Source organism: Podarcis melisellensis, assembly GCF_964234715.1.
Source record: "Podarcis melisellensis genome assembly, chromosome: Z".
Taxonomy (NCBI): domain Eukaryota; kingdom Metazoa; phylum Chordata; class Lepidosauria; order Squamata; family Lacertidae; genus Podarcis; species Podarcis melisellensis.
In genome coordinates, this window is record NC_138547.1 from 42,103,110 (window position 1) to 42,129,960 (window position 26,851).

Consider the following 26,851-nt stretch of genomic DNA (forward strand, 5'->3'; position numbering starts at 1 on the left):
GAGGTGGGGGATATCGATCCCTCCCACATGATGCTTGTAGTAATAGTTATGTATAGTATTAAGAATTGCCTCAACGAAGAGAGATATGGGAAAGAAGGGTCAACATGACTGGTAATGAACTATATTGGTTTTGAGCCACTTTTAACTGGGACATCAGTTGAAGGTTCAAAAAGGTATAACAAATTATAAGGGTGTTCTTCCTTGTGCCCACTACAAACAGGGAACATGAACAACGCGACTGAAATGTTGCACCCATATTGTATATACACTATTCAGAATATTTGCAAAACTGTTGCTGACTCAGGGATTGGGAACCTCTGGACGTCTGGATGTTTTGGACGATAACTCCCAGCGTCCCTGACCATTAGCCATGCTAGCTGGGGCTGATGGGACCAAGTCCAAAAAGATTAACCCAATTAACATGAACAGTTTCAAATAGTTTAAGGAATTCCCACAATCCTCTCCTTAGCATTCTGGTTAGAAAGACAGGTAGTTCAAGAAATACTTATCACCTATAAAAGTATGCAAATTGCATTCCATTAGTGTAAGATAGAAAAGTCCACTGCAGCCATAAAGAGATGATGTTATAAGATTCTTTTGCATAACAGGAATATTTAGAGCTGGCCCAACACTTCCTGCAGCTGAGGATGAACAGCAATCCACACCCACCCACCACACACAGACACAGTCATAGTGCAAAGGTACCCAAGGCTGGCCATGAGACAGACAACCATACAAGCACCTCTATTATTATTTTTGGCCATTTCATGACACACAAAGCCAGCTGACTGAGACAGCAACTTAATTCAGCCTAATGGTAAAGCTGGCCCTATTGATAAATGGTAAGGAGAGGCTTCCCTATGACAACTGGATCTGAACACCCATGCTGTAAAGGACCATCTTAATATTAGGAATAACTTACTCTTTAGTACTTGGTACTCTGTGGTTGGGTATTGGGGAGATGCAGGGTGGAAGCGAACACATTGCAGCAGCCTCCTCCAGACGCTGTTTCTTGTTTTCACCAAGCGTGTCTTGGTTTTCAGACTGCTTCAACCACAAAAACAAAAACCAGTCAATCATGTCTTTATAAACACAAAATCTCATAACACCAATATTACCAACCATTGCAGAATGCAAGAAATCACAATGATTCTCTCAAGTAATTTTAAGCAAGGTTGCATCCAGACAGGCAGTTTCGGATTGGTCAAAAAATACTTTTTAAAAACATGCGATTTCCTCCTACACTGGTGAGAAATTACCAAGCCACACTTCTCAAACCAATATACAAGCCAAAACTCAACGAAGTTATGAATTCCTGCATGACTCTGAAATTTGTGATGCAGTTCTCTAAAGAGTCTGCACAAAATTGTGTATATAAAAATGCACCATATTTGGGTAAACTGTATATTATTCTTGCACCACCACTTTGTTTTTCTTTATTAAGCTTGTTATATCAATCAATAAAAATGTGTATATTAGTTATAACTGCATACAAAATGTGTATCTTAGGAGAAATTTGTACTGATGCTGATGAATTTTCATCATATAAAAATTAGAGATGATTTGTTGCTGCCTACATCTCTTTCTTGACAAAGAGCCAGCATTTTGTGACTCAAATGCATCCATATCAGTATTGCATATATTGAAGAGGAGAGCACACAGGCAAGTGGCCCCTTTATTAAAGAGGAAGACGCTCAAAGAGGACAAGCTCTGCAGCCAAAATTCTGCTTGAACCAAACATGCCAAGCGCCTGAGAGTTGAACTCAAGCACTTCCTTGTTTGTCAAGCCAGGAAGACCAAGCTGCAACACAGGCTTCAGAGATGGATGCAACCAACACTATCACTCCCATATTATTCTGTGAAACAGACCAGGGAGATGGTGGTTTGCAAACTCATTTCACTGCTAGCACAGGGTTGAAGGCATGCCTTTTGCTTGGATTTCTTCTCCTTTACACAGTTCTGAAGCTGGCATTCTCAGAAGACAAATAGTAGTGATGGCTGACATCACGTTTGTGGGGATTTACAACCCCCCCTTTTAAAAACCATGAAGCTGTTTGGACTCTGATACCAGAAATAGAGCTGTTTCAGGCAAAGGGGGTGGGAGGGGATGGAGATCCTTCAGACTGTGCAAATACTCATTTTTTGATATAAAACCCCTGCTTCCTTCCTAACAAACAAATTTCAGTTTGAAGCATGCTGTCATATCCCACACAACAGGATATCCCTGGGCAAAAATAACATAGAACACATGATAAAGCATTGTCGTTCGAATCACAATAGATTCCACTTTACAGGTAGTTGTTGCGGAAAGGGAGGACTGTGACTTAAGTCAATGGCATTTTGATAAATCACAGCTGTTTATATAGGAAAACCCACATACTCTCAAGGCATAATTTGGCAACTGTACCTACATACTCTCAAGGCATAATTCGGCAACTGTCACAGCAAAACAGCAAAACCTCTGCTGGTTTTAATGGAGGCATTGCCCATTTAATTTGGAGCCAAATCTGGCCTTGATTCTTTGGGCGCTTAAAATATATCAGCATCGGGCAAATCCCAGAATAGACATTTTACAGTCTTTTCTACAGTTCACCTCTAATCTAGAAAGCTAAGGAGAGCCCTGTTGTATTGGACCAAAGACTTATCAAGTCCACCATAGACACAAGGTCCATGAGTAGTAGCTACTGATAGACTGCTAGACTCCATGAATTTGTCAATTTCCATTTTAAAGTAGGTCACCGTCACCACCAGTCATTTCCCCTGCTTGATGAACCATAATTCCTAAATTCCCATCTTTTTTTTTTAAGCAAGTTTCTAGCAGTTGTAGAACCTGACATTTGAAGTCTTTCCTTCTGCCTGCTCTGAAGCTCTGAGCATTCAGCTTCATTGGATGACTAGGGGATCTAGTAACATATGAAAGGGAGAAAGACCTCTTTCTATTCACTTCCTCCACATCATGAATAATTTTATCAAGTCCCCTGCCCCCCAAACATACATTTACTCTAAACCAGTGGTTCTCAAAGGGTGTGGTGCACCACCCTGGTATGGAACGGGATGAAAAGTGTGATGGCAAGATTCAAGGACAAACTGTCACAACACGTTAGTGTGTTGGGTGCAATGTGTAGGTGTGTTGCTTGAATGCTCTTATAAGGGGTTAGTTTAACTTCTGGTTTGCTAGTAAAACTGAATTACTAAAAAGTGTGTCACCAACATGAAAAGTTTGGAAACATCTGCTTTAAACTTTTCAGGGCAGTATAGTATAGCATAGTTTCAAAACAATTTTCTTTTTATTTGCAGAATACGGCTGGATATCTTTTCAAAATGAGAGAACGTGTCAAGCTCTCACCTCTCACTGAGTTTGTATACATACTTAAGCTATGTATATAAGAGACTCGTTTGTAATTATATTTTGGGAACGATCCATAATTCATTGAGCTGCATTGTTTCATACTTTCAGGAAGTCCCCATGAAGATATTACATAGTAGTTGTGTTATGTGCTTTGAATCAAGCACTGCTAGGAGTTGTTTCTTTTTGTTTTCCATTGCATCTCTTATCAGTTAAAGAAAAATAATTGGTGGGGAATGAGCAAATTTTTATTCTGAAGGTGTGGCCCAGAGAAAATGCTAAACCAATAAGGAAAAAAAAGGGAGGGGGGACACACTCAAACATTGCAACCTTTATTATTTGACTGCCATCCTTCCTCCATGACAGCAGATACTTTGGGATGGTGGTGGTGATAGTGTGGTAGCTGAGTGAGGCACTTACCTGCAGAACACCACGTCATGTAAGGATTGTGCTCCAGCCCCCACTTTTTACTGTACTGATTACTTTGAGTCTGACTGATGTTTTAATGTATTTTTAAATATTTTGTTGGAAGCCGCCCAGAGTGGCTGGGAAAACCCAGCCAGATGGGCGGGGTATAAATAATAAATTATTATTATTACAGTCACCTCACTATTTATATGGAAATTGAAGTGGCAAATAACTGCAAGCCTGGAGAGAGAGAGAGTGAGAGAGAGTTTGTGTTTGGTTTACCTTGTGCTTCCTCTTCAACTTAGGGTTGGGTTTTTCGGGCGCTGGTGTTGGGGACTCTCGGGACTGTCGCCTGTGCTTCGTGTTGGCCTCCCAGGGCTCCATTTTCCTGGGTATGGCCTCGAAGACACTTTGACTGGAAGCCTGAGAGATTAGATCCAGGTCTATCTTTACCCAGAGGTGCCTGCGCCCTTCAAACTCTCTTAGGGGAGAAATGGGTTCACTCTGCAGAAGTTGTATTGGGGATAGAAGCTCCTCCAAGTCATTGCTTTGGTCGACAGACACATTGCTGCTGTTGCTCGTTAGGCTGCTGACACCGAGAACGTTGCTGCTGGGGTTCTTGGCTTTGGTGCCACTGCTGGTGCCACTGCAAGATGGCAGGTTCTTGCCTTGTAAGCTTTCTTCCTGGTCGGTGTTTGAGTCGGATGTGGAGGAATCTGTTTCCACAAATTCCCGAGACTTGGGAACTGTTTTGCCAGGGCCTCTATACTTCTTCTTCTCGGGTGCTGGCCCTGTGGTCATTCTTGGCTCTTTACGCGGAGCAGTCTTTCCGGCAGTTATTTTTGGGCGGACTTTTGGCTGCTCTTGGGCTTCTTGTGTTTCCTTCTCTTTGGGTGTGCTGGTAATATTTGGTTTGTTCCAATTGTAGTCTTCTACACTGGAAGTCCTTTCTATCTTTTTGGGTTGCTTTTTCCCGGTAGTCCTTTGGGTGGTGGGTTCATTGTGAGCAGGTGATTTCTGCTTGGAACTCTTCACCTCTGGTGGAGCTTTCTGGGCGACACGGGGTTTGGCTTTCTCTGAAACGGGGTTACGGAGCGCCCTGTCTTTGGAATCAGTCAGAGGCAGGGTGCTAGCCGCTTTCCCTTTGTTTTGTCCTTCAGCCTGTGAGTTGCTCTGAGATTGAGAGCTGCTTTCACCATGACTCTCATGCTGCTTGCTGATGATCATTTTGTTGTGGGGATTGACTTTATTTAACCACTTCACCAACTGCCATTTGTTTGCTGAGGGAGGTTCAGGCTGCAGAAGGATGAAAGAGAGAAAAGTCTTGTTTCTGAAAAGTCACCAGCTTTTCTGGTAGCAAGTCTGAACCTGAGCAACATTCTTCACCCTGCCCCATCAACTGGCAACCCCAAATGAATTGCATTATTGCTCTAAAAGCTTAAGAGGTTTAAACATTTGCAGAGAGATGTGAATATTTATTTGCAAGGACCTTGTCTGACCATCATAGTCACCATATATACTAGGAGTCAACTCATTTCTCTGGCCTAGTACACATGTAACACTAAGCCATGGTTGATAAAAGAAGGTTTACTGAACCATAGTTTAAACTGATCAGCTGAAGCCACCCCAACTATTTACACTGACCATAGCTTAACATTACATGTGGGCCGAGACTCACTGGTCAAGAAGTAGCCAAAGAAGGGAGAGGAGAGAAGGGGTGGGGGTTGAGGTGGAAATTATCAGGTTTGGGGGGAATTTCTGAATTTGAAGAAATACAAAAAAAAAAAAAATTGATACAAAAATAATCCTAAGAGGGAGCACCTCAAAACAGCCTCAAAACATGGTTGAGCATGCTCAGTGGCCATGGAATGCTTACAGGAGAGAAGGAAAATCAGAAGGCAGAGAGTGTATCATTTTGCTGCAATGTTTCATTTCAGGTCCCAGATGTATAAATGAATGAAATGAAATATAAATGAATTTTGGAGGGGAAGGGCGTCAGACCTTTGGTTTTTACCTCAGGCATTCAACTGCATGATTAAGTTTTTACCTCTGGCATTCCTCTGTGGGCATGGAACACTTTCTGACTGTTCAGGGGAGAAAGGACAGCCAGAAGGCAGAGGGAATGCTGTGGAACATTACTTTGCTGCAATTTTTGTTGCAGATCCCATATATAGAGAGATTTTGAAGGGTCACACTTTTGGACCTTGGGTTTTTGGTTTGTTTGTTTTACCTTTGGTGTTTCATTGCGTGGTTCTTTGTTGCATTCGCTGTCGCTGGAGCTGGTTTCACTGTCTGAATCAGACTCTGAGCTGCTTTCAGATTCACTGGAGCTCCCAGAACCTCCACTGGAATGTATTAAGACTGGGTTGTGTGCTGCTGGCGACACAAGGCCACTGCAAATAGAAAAAGACATATACCGGCTGTTAACGTTTCTGAGGAGACACCAGGTTGTCACTACTTCTGCTCTGGTTGATTTTAAAGGTACGTGAATTTCTCATTCAGCTCTGACTCGGAAAAGAGAGTTTCAACAGAAATGATTCCAGGAAGTCAACTTTGCCTTTATCCAACTAGCTCACCAACCCATATTTATTTACTTTGCTTTTGAATTGCTTCCCATGAAACAATAAGCAATTAAAAAGACCCCCCCCAAAAAAAATATAAACAGTAAGAACTAAACATGTATGCAAGCTGATTACATCCAACAATGAAAATGAGTTGGATGACTTAACATTCAATGCAGATAGAATCTGGGATAAGAAGGTGCACTAAGTTCTCCCGCCTTCTCAATCCCCACAACAACTCAGTGAAGTAGTGTTAGGCTGAGAGGCATTGACTGGGCCCTCAAGGTCACCCAGTAAGCTTCACGGCTGAGTGGAGATTTGAACCTAGGTCTCCCAGGTCCAAGTCTGACACTCTAAGCCAGGCTTCCTCAAACTCGGCCCTCCAGATGTTTTTGGCCTACAACTCCCATGATCCCTAGCTAGCAGGACCAGTGGTCAGGGATGATGGGAATTGTAGTCTCAAAACATCTGGAGGGCCGAGGTTGAGGAAGCCTTCTTTAACCACTACACCACACTGGATCATTCCTTGTGATTTCATGTTACTAAAAAAATATGGGGGAAAGCCATGGAGAAACCATAACTCTGTCATTCTGTTCAAGCAATAATGGGCCCAAACCCATTCTTGGCCTATTCTATAAACCTAGAAGATTAGACTTTCAATCATCAATCTCCATCTCCTGCGTACTCCCATTCAAATAAAAGGAGGCTACTACAGAATCAATGGGGATGAGTATTTGCATGCTGTAATTTTTCAATTGGTCTCTGAGGTTTTTAAGCTAAGTAGGATGCAGGGATTATGAGCAAGTAGCCCAATAAAATGTAATTTATTGTCACATGTCCAAACCTGTTAGAATGCGGCTTCCAGAAACAAACAGCAATTGTTTAAATAATTTACCAATAGAAATGTGCAGTCCTCAATTATTATTTTTTTTGAGCCACACATTCATAATTTATGCTCAGATGAAGGACATTAGGCAGCTCTAATATTTGCATGTAAACATTGTAAAAAATTATTTTAACTAATGCTATGGTTTATTCCACCCCACCCCCCCGTCTCCCGCACACTGCAGCCAGGGTTGTACAGAAAGAGCAATAGGTACATTACAATTCTGTAGAGATGCCCTGGGGAGTCTTCATCTGAAGCTAGTTATTCACTTGTGCCTTTGTAAAACACAGTACTAAAATAAAACATTTTAAGGCCTCTCTGTTTCAAATTGCAACACTTATCCCATGTTTCTTTCCCCACCCTGTGCTACAAGTTATAGATTCAGGGTAAAGATCTGGATTTCCAGTGCAACAGATTTTGCTTTCTGCAGGGTTGAGAAAGCGGTGCCTGTCTGCCATCACACTATGCAAGAATTTTGAATGCCTACATACCTTAGTGCCCTTTGTTTTCCTCCCAAATCTTACTTTACTTTCTTGGTGCCATAAATACTCATTCTTCCGGGACTTTGCTTTACACAAATGCTATCATTATTTTCTTGCAACATATGGTACACACTATTATTGCCCTTATATGCATTGCCTATATTTTTGGGTGGGCTGTAATAGGATGGGATCACTGTATTCCAATTTGATATGTGTTAGATTTTTTGAGAATAATGAAATTTGTTTACAACAGAAAGAGAGAATATGTAGTACCCTCGGGGGATTGGACCTGGGACCGTCTATCTACAAAGAAGATGTCCTTCCTCAAAAAAAAAGCTGCACTTGTTGCTTGCTGGTGGGTGTGATGCCTATAGAAGTTTCCCCAGTTGTCACAAATGTTCTGACAGGTCCCCAAAGTTTGGAAACACCTGTGATTTCCAAGGCCCAAAACCAATAAATGGCTTGGTCCCATTGAATAGAAGAAGCCACCTCCATTTTTATGACCCAACCTGATTTATTTATTTTTACGAATGAAGATGCAGCATTCTCTTAAGGGAGCTATCCATGCACCAAGGCAGGAGAAACTATCTTCCCTTCATGCATCTTCAGGAAGCAGAACTAAACATTTTTATCTGCACAGGCTTTTGTTGGCTACTAGCTATTAGGTAGAATATTATTATGTGACCCATCCTCCTAAGATGAGAACAGCTTTGAGTCCAAGGACATAGCTGGTTGATAAATAAATAAGGAGCCTCTTTCATTAAGCACAAGCAAAATACTCATTAAAATGCAAGGGATACCTCTAGAGGGACATACCACTTTCCATTGTAATGATGAACATGACCCACATGTGGAGCATGAAAAAGTTTGTGTGCTTGGCACTCTAGTAAAACTGACTTTAGCCTTATAAAAGCATACAAATAGAATTTCTGACTTTCACAAGAGGTAATAATTCACACTTCTGTATCCATCTGCCTGAATGAGAGGGAAGAAGGAGAGAGTGCCTGATGGCTGATTTTAAGTATGCGAAGCTGAGCCAGCAAAGCGTCAGAGAAGTGAGGTCATTTGATATTATGCCTTTTTGCCTATTCAGCATATCTCATGGGAAACACATGTCCCCAATATCAAATTATCACCAAAAATAATTTGGAAGTCTTTTTTTTTTAAAGAATTAGGCTCCATTGCTCCCTTCCCCACCACTAATCCCTTTCCCATTATCCTTGACCACTGGCCATGTTGGCTGGGTGCTGATGGAGTTCAAGTCCAGCAACATCTGGAAGGTCAAAGGTCTCCCATCTCTGTCATATAAGATCTGCATTCTCATCATTAAATCCAATTTAGAAACAGTTATCTGTATGTTCCACCCACCTATGATCCCAGCATCTGCTTGGCGATATTCCCTGCAGTGGGCTGAAATCTGAGTAATGCTGTTGTGGTTTTAACTTGACTGCCTGGATGTGAAAGCTTTATCATGGTCTGCTCATCTCTAAACTTGAAGGGGAAGAGGACCTACGTATGAACATAAGAAGAGCCTAATGGGTCAGGCCAGTGGCCCACCCTGTGCCCAATGCCTATGGGATACCTATAAGCAGGACAACAAGTGCATCGGCACTCTCCAGCGAATGAAGCATAATGTCACCAGCTGTGAAGTAAGAACAGTCACCAGGCTTAGTAGTGACTTACAGCCTTATATTCTATAAATTTAAAGCCATCCAAGATGGTGACCACCATTCCCTCTTGTGGGAGTGAACTGCACAGTTTAACTACTGTATCTGCTTTGTGAAGCAATGCTTTTTGTTCATTTGTCCTGAGTCTTCCAACACTCAGCTTAACTGGGTCTTCCAACACTGAAGCAAACACAACACTGTTTACCATATACACCCTGAATGGGCTGTGAGTGCAGCAGCCTTGTAGTCCACCTTAAAGTACTTCCGATAGAATATATAGACAACATTTTTTCCTCTAAGATATATTCATAGTGGGATGGCTGCCACAGGGGCTCCCATTAGGAACACAGGAAGCTGTCATACAACAAGCCATGTGTTCTTTGCTCCTAGATATAAGGCATTGAACACCTGAGGGCTGGGGGCCAAATGCAATCCTCCAAGCCCCCATTCTAAATGGCCCTTGGGACTTTCCCCTTGCCACATTCTCCTTGAGTGTTTCCCCCCCCCCCCGGCTGGAATGTGTCATTGGACCTCTGATAAGGACTTGCTTGCAAAGGTGGAGGATAGAGATCAAGTGTGTGAAGAAAGTAGATTACTGTGCAAAGATAAAATCAACATGATTTGCTCCACCTTATTTGGCTTTTGGGCTTGCCCTCCATTAACATGTGAACCCCCCAGAAGGGAATGCAGCCTGAATGCAGGGCTGAAAAGAATTAAAGGATGCTCTTGGCTTACTCTGCATTCAGAACAGGGTTCTTACTGAACAGGGTTGGAGGAGAAGTTTTCTTGTTTTTAAGAAGAACAATCCACCTGCACATCTCAGACTATTGCAAGGTTCTCCACAGGCTTGTGTCATCTTTGCAGACTGACAACAGCTCTACAGGACAGCTCAGAGATTCAGGTGGGCTTTTTGGCAGAGGGCTTCCCCAACGCTACATGGAGATGAAACCAGTCCAGAATTCTGCTTATGCAGTTTGGCATGTTTACAGCCACACCTGGATCTATGGAAGATCTGTTTATTGTGCAGGTTGTTAAAAATGACAATGAAAAGCTAAACCTTGTGTCAGTAGCCACAGCACATTCCTGGACTAGGGCAGCACCAATTGCCAAGGCAGAAGCAAGCACGCTAGGAAATGTATGTATAGAGCGGCCTGAGCCTTTAATCGCTTGACAAAGAAAAGACCAAAATAATAGAAACAAACCCAGCATGGCCTTAATTTCTTTCCAATCCAAAAATAATTCCAAGAAAACTACTTATATGCCAAATAGCATTGAAAAATCAACTTCTGAAAGATTACTGGTTTGCTCAAAATACCCCCCTCCTCCTTTTGTCCGTACAAAATGCAATGGGGTCCTGTTTGCTTTTTCGTCTTAGGTAACAAAACTGACTTGATATATCTTGCAATTCTGCAATGAAGAACTCTTAGCCCTTAAATGGTACACTTTAAGGCTGAAGCACTCCCTTTTTGTCACTTAGGTTCAACGTAAGAGTAGCTCCTGCTTTATCACCAGCCAAGATGAGAAAACCCTTTTATCTGCAATGTTAGTGCAAAATGAAAGATAAAGGGCATCTTGCATATGGACAGATGCATGACTGATTCTGGGAAAAGCAGAAATAAACAGAATGAGGTACTGGTGCAGGGGAAGGGGATCCTTATTTTGAAAGATGAACTGAAATGGAGAGATTACAGGTTAAAAAGAAAGAAAGAAAAAGAACAAGTTGGGTTGAACCTTCACCTGGACACTAGGGTTTGGCCGTGTGCTTGAAATGGTTTCCTACAAAGATCAAGGGACAGAAGATTGACTGATGGAAGTGCTGTTTTCTCTTTAACAGAGTCATGTGCACCCCAATCTCCAAGCAGTGAGAGACTCCAGAGATGCCTGAGCCTAACTAGAGTTTGGTTTCCTTGTAATGAAGGTAAATGGAGACTTTAGGATATATGGTTTCATTTACCTTTACAATTTGAGAATGAGAAGCAAGGGCTCACAACGCTCCACAGATCTTGCTGTTAGACTGTGACTCCTCTTATCCCTGACCATTGATCACACTGCTGGGAGTTAGAGTCCAACATCTGAAGGACACCACAGTGGCGACCCCTGACCTCTCATATCACTTTCTGTCAATGCACCTCAAAAAGCGATATTGCAGATCTGGAAGAGATACAGGAAAAGGCATCCAAAATGATCAAGGGGGTGTAGCAACTCCCCTATGAGGAAAGGTTAAAATGGGGACTAAAGGCCTTGGAGATCATGTCCATAAAAAGGCCTGTTTTCCCCTCATTTCATGTGCACCTTAAGTCAATCAGATATAAACAAGTGAAGCTGCCTTATAGGAGTCAGAGCACTGGCCCATCTAGCCCACTCTTGTTTCCTTGGATCAGCAGGAGCTCGTCAAGGTTTCACCGATAGGCCCTTCCCAGCATTGCTAGCAAAAATGGAGAGTGAACCTGTGGCCTCCTCCACTCCACAAAATCTCCTGTTGCACTACGGCTATCTGCTTCTCTGTGCTAGATCTTTTATTTACTGTTGGATCAGTAAATCAGTAAATCAGCACAAATTCGACCCACAGCTGTGAGGCATTCGCGAGCTTTTTAGCGGAGAAAGTCCTGTTGCTCCGCCGTGACCTCCCTGCCAATTTAGATACAGTGACTGAACTGGAGGCCCCTTGACTGACTTCAGGTCCAGCGTTGGACCGTTTCGATCGGATACTCCCTACTGATGTGGATAGATTCCTCCAAGTTGGTAGGCCCACCACCTGCCTCCTTGATCCGTGCCCGTCTTGGCTGATTAGGGAGTGTCCAGATGTTGTGCGGACCCCCCTGGTTGAAATTATCAATTTGTCCCTTGACACGGGGACATTCCCAGGGGAACTGAAGGAAGCAGTGGTGTGTCCACTCTTAAAGAAAACTTCATTAGATCCTTTAGATCTATCCAATTACCGCCCAGTTTCAAATCTTCCATACCTGGGTAAGGTAATTGAGAGAGCGGTTGCTGAACAGCTTGGTAGGTTTCTGGAGGAAACATCAGCATTAGATCCATTTCAGTCCAGTTTCCGTCCTGGTTTTGGGACGGAGACGGCTCTGGTTGCCCTAACAGATGATCTCCGTACACAACTGAATCGAGGCGGGTCAGGACTGCTGATCCTTTTAGATTTGTCAGCAGCCTTTGACATGGTTGATCATGATCTTCTGGACCACCGCCTTGCAGACGTGGGGATACAGGGCATAGCCCGTAACTGGTCGTGCTCTTTTACCTCTGGTCGGGGACAGAGGGTGGCACTAGGGAGGGAAATGTCGGTGCGCCACTCCTTGGTGTGTGGAGTGCCGCAGGGCGCAATTCTCTCCCCGATGCTTTTTAACATCTTTATGCGCCCCCTTGCCCAGATTTTCCGGAGCTTTGGGCTGGGCTGTCACCAATATGCTGATGACACTCAGCTCTATCTGCTGATGTATGGCCACACAGACTCGGCCCCGAACACACTGACCAGATGCTTGGAAGCTGTGGCTGGATGGTTTCGTGGGAGCCGATTGAAACTAAATCCTTCGAAGACAGAGGTCCTATGGCTAGGTCGGGATGGCATGGGGATGAGGGACCAACTCCCTTCTCTTGCGGGGGCCCAATTAGTGCCATTGCCTTCTGTTAAGAGTTTGGGTGTAATTCTTGACGCCTCCCTTTCCATGGAGGCGCAAGTTACAGCAACAGCCAAGGCGACTTTTTTCCACCTTCGCCGCATCAAGCAGTTGGTCCCTTACCTTTCCCGCCCCAATCTGGCCACAGTGATCCATGCAACGGTCATCTCCAGGCTTGACTACTGTAATTCGCTCTATGCGGTGCTGCCCTTGAAGCTGTCCCAGAAACTCCAGCGGGTGCAGAATGCAGCAGCAAGGCTCCTCACGGGGTCTCTGCCATGGGAGCATATTCACCCAGTGCTTTTCAAGCTGCACTGGCTCCCAGTGGAGTACAGGGTCAGATTTAAGGTGCTGCTTTTGAACTTTAAAGCCCTTCACGGCCTAGGACCCTCGTACCTACGGGACCGCCTCTCCCAGTATGCCCCACGGAGAGCCTCAAGGTCCATAAATAACACCCTAGTGGTCCCAGGCCCTAAGGAAGCTAGATTGGCTTCAACCAGAGACAGGGCCTTTTCAACTCTGGCTCTGACCTGGTGGAACGCTCTGCCTCATGAGACCAGGGCCCTGCAGGATCTGATTTCTTTCCGCAGGGCCTGTAAGACAGAGTTGTTCCACCTGGCCTTTGGCTTTGAGCCAATTTGATTCCCTCCCTCTCTTTCTTTTTTCTTTTCCTTCTCCTCCTGCGATGAGGCTACATTTTAATATTTAATGTTCCATTATTTTAATGTTGTATTTTATTTTTGTTTTTAAGTTGTAATCATTCATCTTGTTTTTATTATTGCTTGTAAGCCGCTCTGAGCCCGGCCTTGGCTGGGGAGGGCGGGGTATAAATTAAAAATTATTATTATTATCAAACACTCCATAGCCATCAAGAGCACTCCCTCCCCCAGTTCAGTAGTTTGAGGAAACAAGCCATCTGCTTTGCACGTTCAAGCCTCCACTTTTGCTTCATGTACAGTGGTACCTTGGGTTAAGAATTTAATTAGTTCTGGAGGTCTGTTCTTAACCTGAAACTGTTCTTAACCTGAAGCACCACTGTAGCTAATGGGGCCTCCCACTGCTGCTGTGCCACTGCATGATTTCTGTTTTCATCCTGAAGCAAAGTTCTTAACCAGAGGTACCATTTCTGGGTTAGTGGAGTCTGTAACCTGAAGCGTATGTAACCTGAAGTGTATGTAGCCCGAGGTACCCCTGTATTAAAGTTACAGATTCATTTCCAGACATTTCTTAAATGATTACAGAGCTGTCATGAGCATGGCTTATTTTTCTGCACCATAAATGATGAACAAATGTGCAATTCATGCATTGGTTGTGTCCCCGCCCCCCCCCGCTCACTGCTGAGACTGTTATTACATTATTTTCAACACATCATTTACCCTTAATATTTTAATAAACCACTTTAAAGATGAAGCAGAGTAGTTACAATAAATAACTACTGTATTACTGGCAATTATTAATTTTGAGAACAAACGGTGCCGGATCTTCACATTGCAAATATATTCACAGTGCAATGGCAGGCATTGCCTACTCAGAAGGAAGCACTGTTTAGTTCAGTAGGACTTACTTTCAGGTACGTATGTAAAGGACTAGTGCTGCAATGATCAAGAATGTCACTTGGCACTGGGGCTACCAACCAAGTAAAGAAAGTTCAGTTTTTTATTGGATAAATGGCAGATAATTAATTCATTAATGTATTTAAAGTAAATATACTTATTATACAAAGCAAACAATGGGTTGCATCCAGAGTCAAGATAAGCAGAGACAGGCAGCACTGATTAATATCCCAGCACTCAGACCTGTTTGGTGACATTGGGAAGTAGATGGGCTGTTTGATATCTGGACCCTTACCTGATGCAACACCAAACCCTGTGATGCTGCAATCAACAAACTGTGGCCATTTAAAACCCATCTCAGCCTATGTGCAATTATTTGCTTCCACATGTTGCATCCCTGTTGCGTGTGGGCACACTACCTACTGATTAAACTGATCTAGCTTTGACACCCTGGTTGATAAAAATGTGACTAGTCTTTTCCGAAAGGACAAAGACTGTCTGATGTCACTCCATGCAGGCTGAGCAAAATTTATCTTCCAAGCTGAGATTTATGTAGAAGGTGCCAAGTATTCAAGGATTTCATCCGTATCTTTTGGACTTGCTCCCCATATCTATCTCTCTATCTGGAATGAAGTTTCCATCATACAATGTATCACAGGCTACTAACTTCTTGCAAACTATTTAAAAACAGAAACTGAATAGGATGATTTAATGATGGTGATAAGCTTGCTCATAACAGCTAGGTTGTGTGTAGGGCAACACAGGAAATCTCCAGAACCCCCTATTATTACAGAATAGCTAAGGAAAACCTGGGAAGCCGTCATATTACCCCAAACTCACTTATAATTCAAGTTCCAAGCAAAACACACAAAACTACAAGATAATAAGTTCATTGAGTAATAGTCTTTAAATATAAACTATTAGAATGATAATCGCATGTCTTTTTAAAAAAAAATTCACAACAAAAACTTCTCTCTTAAGAGCCACTGAGCTAAAATTCTACATGAGAGTTGAACTGATAAAGATAATTGCTGCATCTGTCTTATTCGTTGCTTTGTCTTTATTTTAATATGCTGCTTGTTTGCACTGCTTATTCATCTTCATTAATGCTTCTATTTTTAACAAAAAACCCACTCCCATTCTTCGTGTACATTCTGAGTTATTGAAAATATTTTAAAGAATGTTTTTAAAAGAGAAGGCCACAAAGACAGAAACCTTCAACTTTCTCAGCTGCTGGACTGAACTTTACTACCCAAGTCAGAGACGGGCTAAATTTTGCAAACCATGGGCTGCATTGGGCCACATGCCATATGTAGGTGCGGCCAGAGGCAAAAGTGGGCAGAGCAATGCATGCAAATTTTAATTTTGCACAGGAAGCAAGTTTACACCCACCCACACACACCCTGCATCCAGGCAAGCAAGACTCATTATCAGAGTCTAACTACACTTTCCAGCCAGGTCAAAACATTTACGGAGGATCCAAAGCAGGACCATTCAGAGGTGTGGTCTGGGGAGATTTCTGAGGACCAGAAAAGGAAAATTAAAGGGCCGCACTTGAAATTCCCCATCCCTGATCAAAGTAAATGCAACAGTAGGATTTAACAGGGCATTTCCCTCTTTTTATGTGCTTTTTTATTACACATGTACCCAACATTTCCTCCAAAGGAGTTCAAGGCAGCATTCATGGTTTCACAACGATAATATGTGCTAAGTTAGGGTAAGATAAAATGGCTATCCAGATATCCCCAATGAGCCTTGCCACTGACTGGGGACTGGAACCGGAGTGTCCCAAATCCTAGTTCAACAATTTAACCCAGTGGTAACCAACTACAGCCCTTCAGAAGTTGGGACTGCCATCATCTCTGACTTCAGTGGCCATATTGGCTGAGCTTGATGTGAGTCCTGCAATGTCCACAGGACACCACCATACTAGTAGCTCTAACCACCATATTTTAACCTCCGTGTCCTACTGGCTCAGGTGAGTGAGTGGTAAAGGGAACCAGTGGAACAAGTGTCATTTGTAAGCATTTTGTAACAAGCATTTTGGTACAGAAAGGCAAGATGAAAAGATAATCTAAGTAAATGGACAAACAGTGTCCCAAGCTATAAAAACAATGCAACTGTCCAACACAAAAAACTCTCTTTTTTAACTAACTCCCCGTTTTAAATAAATAAATTCCCATATGGGAAACTTAGCATGTTCTCTCTGCATTACAATAATGGCTTCTGTTCATTATTACACTATGTGCTAGTTTGAAAAGAGGTGGCTTTCCACGGATACAAGAAACTACCTGACCAAAAGAAATAGCTTTTAATCCATTTTGGATTAAATATTGCCTCAAAGGTTTTTATGCAAGAGGCAGAGTCAACCCCTCATCCCAACTTCAAATTTCTTGCTAATTATGACATTCAAAACACAAGAGGGTGTTTCTGCTGAAGATAAATGGATTTCAGAACCCCTCTCAGCATTCACGATAAATCAGAAAATGACTATTAATAAACAGCTGTGTTGGAGTGGAGAGGAAATGACAGATTTTACAAAGATCTGCTCCCATCGCTTGCCTGATGTTATCAGTGTCATGTATAAGGCTGACATCTTAAATCTTTGCCATCAGAATCCTGGAAGTCAAAAGGCTCGGCTCTTTAAAACCAAATTCACAATGCCTGCTGCTCTGAATGACAGTAAAAGAAATAGTGTAAATCTATCTGATTGATGACCTTGCCTTCTAGCCAGTTTCCCTTCACCCTGCCATTGCTGTCAACCATTGCCATAGCAAGTCCCCAGTTTGGGGGGGGGGGAGCAGGCTGCCTGCTGAAAAACCGCAGATTGGGCATTGCATAGTTAGGTGTTATGGACGCTTATGTCCTACAGAATGAGAGTCGTACAAAAAAAAGCTTTTTTGTGTGCATTCAGGAACTCACTCATGCTTAATTTTATTTCTGTTTTGATCTGGCCTGTTGCAATAAAATGAAGTAAATCTGATCTCTTTTTAATTGTTGCTGAGGACAGGAAGTTTCACAAGGCTTCTGTCCCAACCTCCTAAAATGCATTTATATTCCACCTTTATTCAAAGGATATCAAGGCGCTGTATATTTTCCCCTCACAGGTAAAGGTAAAAAGGTAAAGGACCCCTGTATGGTTAAGTCCAGTCAAAGGCGACTATCGGGTGCAGCGCTCATCTCAGCTCAGGCCGGGGGAGCCAGTGTTTGTTCACAGACAGCTTTCTGGGTCTTGTGGCCAGCAGGACTAAACTGCTTCTGGTGCAACAGAACACTGTGATGGAAACCAGAGCACACAGAAACGCCGTTTACCTTCCTGCCACAGCGGTACCTATTTATCTACTTGCACTAGCTTGCTTTTGAACTGCTAGATGGGCAGGAGCTGGGGCAGAGCAACGGGAGATCACCCCATCGTGGGGATTTGAACCGCCAACCTTCTGATTGGCAAGTCCTAGGCTCTGTGGTTTAACCCACAGCGCCACCCATGTTCTCTTTTCTCACAACCACCTTGTGAAGTAGCTTAGGCTAAGAGGCGGTAACAGACACAAAGTCATTCAGTGAGCTTCATATGTAAGTGGGAACTTGAACCCTGGTTTCTCAGGTCATTGTTTAACACTCTAAGCACTACACCATGATAGTAAAACTTTCTGAAGTGTCAGCTGCCCCAGCTCCACACAGGTGTCAGCCAATTCTGTCAAGTGGTGGGTGGTTATCGGGAAACTCACAGCATGGTGATGGATCTTTATGGGGAAAGTGGGTATGGGGCTGCATGCCTGCAATTTAAAAATAAATAAATTTTACATGTCAACAAGCTCTGTGTTTACCGAAAAATGGTCTACACACAGCAGCAACCGGTTTTTACCTTCTTTTCACAGTAAGCTACTCAAAAGTTAGGTCTCCATACACACTCACCTCTCCCTAGCCTGGCAACCAAGATGGACATCTCACAGTCAAAGGACATTCCGCCCAGGGAAAAGCACAAGATGTGGGTGCAGAGCAGAACTGGTAGGTCTGGTTTAAAGAGTGGGGTCAGCCTAGGGAGAGTCCCAAGGGCCAAAAAGATACCACGACTGGCCCCTGGGCCTTAGGTTCCCCAAACCTACTCTACACTTACAGCAGAATCACACTAAGCTGGGATACAACCCTTTGACCTCCCCCCCCCCCGATGCTGTTGGACAACTTCCAATTTGAAGTTCAATAACACCTGGAGGGCCACAGACTGTGGGAGGGACTAACCTTGGCCTATTTATCTAGGAAAGTGACCCACAAACAAAAAGGCCTAGCCATGTTGCTTTGTTTCATTTTTTTGCTTCCTGGTTGGTTGGCAACCCTTACTTTGCAGAGATATTTTTATTTCCATTTTTATAGCTGTTTTCTTGGTTTATTGTAGCCTGCTGTCAAGAAGTATTTGCAAAAGAGCACAGTGCGTGACTCATCTAAATCTTCCGTATGACTCATTTGTATGGGATAGAGCTCCTGAGGAGTTTTAACATAAAAGAAAGAAAAGGAAGGAGGGAGGGAAGAAAGAAAACACTAGCTCTATGGGATAACAACTTGTTCCTATGGCAGGCATAATTACCAGGGCCATATAAGATTATAGTGGAAACTCAATGGGCTTTTTCAGCATGTTGCTGTGCCACGACCATGTTGACAAATTCTGAATACGAAGTTGGCTGCACTCCTCACGACAAAGCTCCCTCCCTCCCTCCCTCCCTCCCTCCCTCCCTCCCTCCCTCCCTCCCTCTCTCTTATGGACTCCAGCAGCGCTCTATCAGGAGTCAAAACCATGTGAAAACAGTTAGTTGCTTGGAGTAAAAGATGTCAACTGAGTTAGCCCTGTCCTTGCTTTGTGCAGTTCTATCCCAAGCATATCGACTTGGATGCAAGGCAACCACTTACCCCAAATAGAACAGCCTTGTGTAAAATGTCCATGTGTTATTTTATGGGGATCATTGCAGACTGAGAAATGTTTACCATGATTTGCATCTTTGCTATGGTGGGGATGGCTGGGACCAGACGGCCTTTGCGCCTGCTCAGTCTGCTGCCCAGGAACTAACTACCAATGGGCAACTTTGGTGGAGGCTGATCGGTTATGATAAATGTGACACTGCTCCATCAACACTCCTTCAACATATTTGCACCGGCAAGAGTGACAGAGACAATCTTTTCCTAACCATCCCAGGGTCAATGACAGTCACATTTACTAGTGGCAGCATCTAAGCCTTAGGTTTGAGGCCCAGACGGTTGAATTTGTGTGCTTATCTCCATGAAAACTTGCCTGAGTAAGTTGGATAAAAAGTAGGGTAGTGGTGGTTTGGAAGCCATTAGGTGGAAGCTCACCCCCCCCATGACATCATCAGGAGATTGAGAAGGGACAACTGAAATTGAGTTTCCAAATGTTCACCAACACCATAATAATAATAATAATTTATTTCACTTGAATCCAGCCCGAATCTGACTGGAGGTGAAGCAGTGTTGACACACCATTTGCAAATAAAGTTTTGTTTGTTGATTTTATTTATTTCTCACCCACCCCACTTATTCATTCTGGCTTATTAATTTGTTGGTCTGGTGGTTTTTATAATTCTAAATTCATCGCAGGTCTCCCTCCAGTATCCCTCCCCCTTTTTTTACTATGCGATATGCAAGGAAATACAGTAAATACACCAACAACCTGAAAGCTGCTTAGCGAAATGATTTTTAATATACTAGGCAGTGTGAGAATGTGAAAAAAGAATCCATAATGACAACAAAGATTAGCCATTTGCTCTCTAACCTTATTTACAGAAGCAATCAGAGGTATTCAGGTCGAGTTAATGACCCTGTCTCCAATTAATTCAATTGTCTACACACAACATTGATGCAGCAGCTGTATCAGGGACAATTGCAAAGGGAATACACACAACTCCATTAAAAGTGACAGTAATAATGCATTTATTACCAAGGAAAAAAGCACACTATTGTATCATAAATTCAGGATGTTAAATTATACCCCATGCTTTAACAGAAATTCAATTAGTGAAATAATAATAACTATAGCAAAGACTAGGGAGCGAGAGAGCAAAAGGAGGGAAGCTGGCTGTGCCTAAATTCCTCAGATTAAAAATTTGGCTGCTTAGTTACCAGCAGTTGGCTGGTTCTGCAGTTTCTCTGGTGCGAAGTCGTTCTTTTGAATCAGTGCCAGACACCCCCCTCGTTTTATGAACAAGTTGCAAAATGAAATCTGAAGCTTTTGAATCCAATTATGAAAGGCGCACTGGAATCTATCATTGGTTTAAAAAGTGCCTTTTTTCTGCTGCTGTGTTCAGATTTGTATAGTAATTGAGGTAAGCACAGGTGCTGTTCATTATGGGCCATTGTGCGCCATCTGAATTCTGGGAATGGCAGAATTAAGGCTGTTTAAAACTCTGTGTGAATAACAAACAAGCATGATTTGGAGGTTGTTTGTACAAGCCTGGACACAGCTCATCTGGGGCTCCTAAGACACCTGCTCACCCTTTTCGCAACCAAAACACTCTCATTGACATTCTGGCTATTTTTCCCAAGGATAATTTTGCAGGAACCCTACATTTCCTCCCTCCCCTCAGGCTGTTATCGATGGCAGAACTACTGACAAAAGAAAAACAAGGATATGACAATTATCCAATGTAACGGGGAATGCTGAAAGCTTTAAAGCCACATTTTTGCTTGAGAGGATTGAGCCGCAGGCTGCCTTACGAGTGAAGTAAGAAATTGCTTCTCACTCAGGTTGTTATTTCCATCTGGGAATCTGTTCTGGATGAGGACTATTGTGCAAAGGAGCTAACAACTGCTTCCCCCACCACCTTCCCTGACCTTCACGTCTACACTGCATGTACACAGAACTAAACCCCACTTACAGTACTGTATATCGCCAAGGATATTTGAATCTGTATCGCCAGGGATATTAGACAAAGGGATGAAGTTCAGCGGCAGAGCATCTGCCTTGCACACAGAAAGTGCCAGGTTAAAGCTTCAATGGCACCTCCAAGTAGGGCTGTGAGACTCCAGCCTGAAACCTTTGAGAGTCACTGCCATTCTGCATTATCTGTACAGAACTAGGTGGACCAATGGTCTGACTCTCTATAAGGCAGATTCCTTCATTCATTCCTATGTTGTGTAAGCATCTGGAGTAAATGCTACCTGTGGACCAGTTCCAGTGATCTTTCCCTTTCTTATGGGACATCCTAAAGCCTCCTAACAGCCTGATTTAATTTGTTCTCAACCTGAACCTAGTCCTTCTAAGCACTGCCTTAGCATAACTCGGTGGGAAGAGGCAGTTCTAAGATATAGACCAATATGCTGTAGCCCCAGAATGCCAGTAGGGGCCACTACTGATGTCTGCCCAGGGATCCTCCTTATGTGCTGGGTCTGGGAGTCACCATTTAAAGTTCCCAACATATCCAAAGAATGAAGTTGTATCAAGGTACCGGTAATTGTGGGAAACGGAAGTTCTTACACTGATGCTAATGCTTGTTGCTGCCTCGTAAGTCCATGTGGATGGGGAGGAAGTTCCACTAATGTAGGAAAGCAACCCCCCCCAAAAGGCACTATGCAGAAGACCCCCCTAAAACCTGGAGCTAGCCAACTAAGTCATGGTCTAGCTCAAGAAGGTATTGGAAGGCCAATTAGGCCCCTGTGGGTGACTTCCCAACAAGGGCCACCACATATCTATCTGTTGTGCCTTATTGAATAGACATTGTGCATAAGTGTTGCCTGTAGTGCACATCCACCAGACAACAGGGAGCAGCTGCTTGTATTCTTATTTGCAATGCATGTACATGGTCTTTAAACAGTGCTGCAGGGTGCAGTTCACACAGTGACCAGGGAATTTGAATTTTTACTCTCTCTATTTCTACACTGCTGTATTCAAGGTGGTTTACAACTCAAATGTCAACATGTGAACAAGGATCTCATTACTATCCAGTAAGATTTCAAATCTAATTGACAACACATTTGACGAATCCATTCCACATATGGCAGTGGAGGGTTATTATGTTGATAGACAAATTCATGGAGAATAAGGCTAATTCTCTTTTAAAGCTATCCAAGTTGGTAGCCATCACTACCTCTTATGGGAGTGAATTCCATATTTTAGCTATGCACTGTGTGCTTTCTCTTGTCTGTCAGACTATATTTTGGAAATGTCGCTTCATTGGATGCCCCCCCCCCAATTTCCAATATCTCAGAGAGGGAACAAACTTCTCTCTATCCACTATCTCCCCATTGGGCATACTATTATACTTCTCTGTCCTGCCTCCTCTTACCTGCCTTTTCTTTAAACTAAGAATGCATCTTAAGGAACAACGGATCATCATAACTTCTCTTTACATGTTGACTTTGCGAATGTAAGCTCAGTGGCCACACACAGGCTTCTAAGGTTGAAAACTACATTTTTTCCCCAGCAGGATTATATCTATGCATGTGGTCACTGAAACACTTCTCCCACTGGACCCACTATCTTCATGCAATTTTGAGGATGAAGAGGCGGATGAGCTCAAATACGTGAAAAAGGGATTCCTGTTTGAAGTCCTAACATGACAGGGGACATTTTTCTCCAAACAAAGGATGGCCATATTTTTCGAGGGATGGGTGGCAACCCTACTACCACTACTAATTCCCCCTCTTTCCCGAACCATTTATATACCACTTAGCTACAACCGTCTTCAAGCCGTGTATAAGAATCACAATACAATGGAAATAAAAACTGGTTTATAACATCAGATTTCATTTAAAATGCCTGCAGCATTTTTTAAAGCATTCAAGGCACTTGAAGTTTAACAGGGAGATGTCCTGTTTGTCTTTAGCTGGAAGCAAGTTCTATAAAATCAAGCCCACAGTACTGAATGCATTGTGGATATTTAGCTGTGCACCTTAGCTATGGGAAACCACCAACAATTGACTCCTGCCCAAGACATCATTGGTCTGTCAGGGATATAAGTTAAGGGCCTTGCAAATTAACACAAGATCCTTGAAACTCTCCCAGTATCGTATGAGCAGCCGGTGCAAGCTTTTGAGCACTAGAGTTATGTGCTGGCAATCATCTATCCCCATCAGCAGTCTAGGTCCAGCATTTTGCACAATCTGGAACCTCAGGGCTAAGCCCTACCAAGGAGAGCTCCCAATAATGATAGCAATAATAAAGCAAGAGCAGGCATTGTGGAATAGACCTGCTTGAGACCCACAAGGAGCCTCTATCAGACAAAGTGGAAAGTACATGGCCTTATCCACCAATGGTCTAACTCAGTTTACAGCAGCTTCCTAACAACTGAAAGCCAGTTTTCTGAATACTACCCCACTGACAGATTTCACAAAGATCAACAGATTTCTTCTCTTCCCAAAGTGGTCCACATGTATAAAAATGACCACCAAAACACAAGCGCATGTTAAAAACTTTTTTTAAAAAAGCCACCTAGGAATCAATAATCTTATAAAAACATTTTAGAAAGCCAGCCAGCAAAATCAAGACACACCAGACACACCTAAACATGCTATAGATTAAACAGCAATTCTATTTTTGTAGCCCATAGTCCTAGCCAAAGAACACAACTCACAATTTTTTGTGTGGCAGACCCAGTGGAAGCCTGTTGGATCAGACTAAGAATTCACTCTCCTCAACAACCAGCTTCTGATGATGGTCAGTCAGGGGCCTCCTAGAGGCCCACTAGCAGAGCTTGAAAGCAGCAACCTTTCACCACTGCTTCACTCTAGCAACTGCTGAAACACAACCCATGCCATCCATTTAAAGCATATGGCTCCCTCCAAAGAATTCTGGGAATTGCATCTCAATCTGGGATCTTCCATCACACCTGCTGCTCATATCAGAGGATCTGAATGAGAGGTGGTGTTTCACCTGCAGTGGCAATATATCTCAGGCTGGACCTGGTTTCAGGAGTCAGAGGGGAAGGCCTGTTGCTTGTGGGCTTCAAGGAGGAATCTGACTGGCCATTGTCAGATGTAGGTTGCTGAGCAAAGGTCCACTTTAACAAAAATGACAGCTCCCAGGCAGTTTTTGTGTGTGACAGTCACCATGTGCTTTAAATATTTGGTGTGGACTTCCAGCTTTCCTGCTGTGGGACGGACCCCAGCCGTGCCAGTAATTCGGGGCTGATTTGGGGGTAATTAGCCCTGGTAGACTCCACAGGGTGGGGGAGGACTGTTTCACAGACCCGTGGATCGTCCATGATCTGTCGGCTTGCATCAAGGTGAGAGCGGCAGGGGCGCTGGGTCTAAGAGCAAGGTACGGCTGGCACTCTCCAGAGCCACTCCTACACGCAGGGACACCTGTTTCTTAAAAATTAATAAGATTCAGCATAAAACAGGCGTATTCAGGACTGAAGGAGAAAAAGGAAACAATCTGCAGAACTGCACAGTCATTGGTGTTTAAGTTTGGACTTCAAAGAGATTCTCATCATTGGTGTTTTGATTTACGGAGGCAATTGGTACGTACTTTATATCTACATTTGCTTTTAATTATTCAGCTGTGCAGTTTTAATCAGACTTGACAAAAGGTAAAGGAGCAGCTAAGATGGCGTTTGCTAGCTCTGACGAAGGACAAAAAAAGAGCAAATTCCTCCCTTTTTAGAGGGAGTGGGAAACATTTGTTGGCTGATTGTACAACAATCTGAGACAATAATTTGGGAAATATCCCACAATATACAGTGCATCTGTTTGCATGTTTTTCTTCATTATGGATGAGAGAGCGTGCAAAACGGGCATCTAGCAGCCCCCCTCCAGGACCCGGAGGGCAGGGTTTGAGTGATCCCCAGGAAAGCTGATCAATCGCCAAATGATTTATATCTTCATTGCTACATATATTCAAACTGTACTCAGCAGATCAAAGGATACATGGCTGTTTAACACGATGAGAACAGATGAACCAGGGACTAAGAATTTTGAGAGTTTAAGAAAATACGAGAACAAGAAAAAGGCAGAAAACATAATTGTGTGAGATGATTCCTGCAGAGGTCCAGAATATGGGAAGTCCGTTTGAAATTTAATAATTAATAATTTGGATTGTAATCCGCCCCCCTTGACTCTTGGGTTGGGATATGGTATTGTTTAGGGGGTTTTGTTGGGTGGGGGATATATTTTTTTTGTATCTGTATTTTAGATCTTATTATGATTTATGTGGAAATTGTTCAGTTTGGTCGTGTATTTTATTTTATTTTGATGTTTTATTCATTATGTATGGCTACTTATGTTATGTTGTAATTACGTATTTTTTCATGTTGTAAGCTCCCATGAGCATGGCCTGAACTATGAAGTGCCATACAAATAAAATGAGATGCTTACATATGTATGTGCTTCTGAGTTGGCAAGACGTTGTATCCAACTAGGGCCATATTTGCACCATATATTTAAAGCACTATGACACCACTTTAAACAGCAGTGGTTTCCCCCAAAGGATTCTGGGAGCCAGAGTTTGTAAAGGAATTGAGAATTGTTAGGTGTTGTTATGCGTACTCTGAGCAGAACCTAGGTGTCCTTCACACTGCTCCCATCCACGTCCTTCTTGGGAAAAAGGAATATTTCAACTCAGAATTTTCTGCTGGAACTTTAAGGGCAACATGATTTTGTACAAAGCTATGTATCTAACTAGGGATGCGGGTGGTGCTGAGGGTTAAACCACAGAGCCTAGGACTTGCCGATCAGAAGGTCGTGCTTCGAATCCCCGCGACGGGGTGAGCTCCCGTTGCTTGGTCCCTGCTCCTGCCAACCTAGCAGTTTGAAAGCACGTCATGTGCAAGTAGATAAAAAGGAACTGCTCCGGCGGGAAGGTAAACGGTGTTTCCGTGTGTTGCTCTGGTTCGCCAGAAGCGGCTTAGTCATGCTGGCTACATGACCCGGAAGCTGTACGCCGGCTCCCTCGGCCAATAAAGCGAGATGAGCGCCGCAACCCCAGAGTTGGCCACGACTGGACCTAATGGTCAGGGGTCCCTTTACTTTTATGTATCTTACTGTGTTGTCCATACAGCTCTGATAGTATCTCTGTCCAGCAGCAACAGATGGCCAGATGCACTTTCCCAATGCCAGAACTGAAGATGCCTATAGAAATTGAAGGCGTTTATGGAAACCAACCCTTTAGGATTCCACTGGAAGGAAAGACCACTGGACCCAGCTCAAACAACAAACTACCAAAGCTTAACATTCCTCAAGCTAGTGAAGTAAGTCTTCTTTATTTGTTCAGTTGTTTGCTTATCTATTTTGCCTCCAGGGTTTCAGTCCACTACACTTCCTCAGTTTCCTGTTAAACTGTTGCTCTCTTAGGCCACATTTACACCAAACATTTAAGGCAGCT

General features: G+C 43.2%; 1 protein-coding gene and 1 long non-coding RNA gene across 8 annotated transcripts in view; one reads left to right on the top strand and one right to left on the bottom strand.

The window, feature by feature from the left end:
* Positions 1–26,851, bottom strand: part of AFF2 (ALF transcription elongation factor 2) — a 408,154-nt gene that overhangs the window by 36,877 nt on the left and 344,426 nt on the right. For 6 of the 7 annotated variants that reach the window (XM_081897542.1, XM_081897540.1, XM_081897546.1 and 3 more), the window contains 3 exons: positions 5,985–6,147; positions 4,037–5,050; positions 923–1,047 (listed from right to left, as the gene is read on the bottom strand). In XM_081897542.1, coding sequence (XP_081753668.1) covers positions 923–1,047; positions 4,037–5,050; positions 5,985–6,147 — 1,302 coding nt within the window. The remainder of the gene's footprint in view (positions 1–922; positions 1,048–4,036; positions 5,051–5,984; positions 6,148–26,851) is intronic. The other variant, XM_081897541.1, reaches the window with a different exon arrangement.
* On the top strand, positions 6,181–26,708 carry LOC309362199. Its single transcript, XR_014164868.1, has 2 exons — positions 6,181–6,235; positions 26,550–26,708. It is a non-coding gene; the product is annotated as an uncharacterized lncRNA (long non-coding RNA).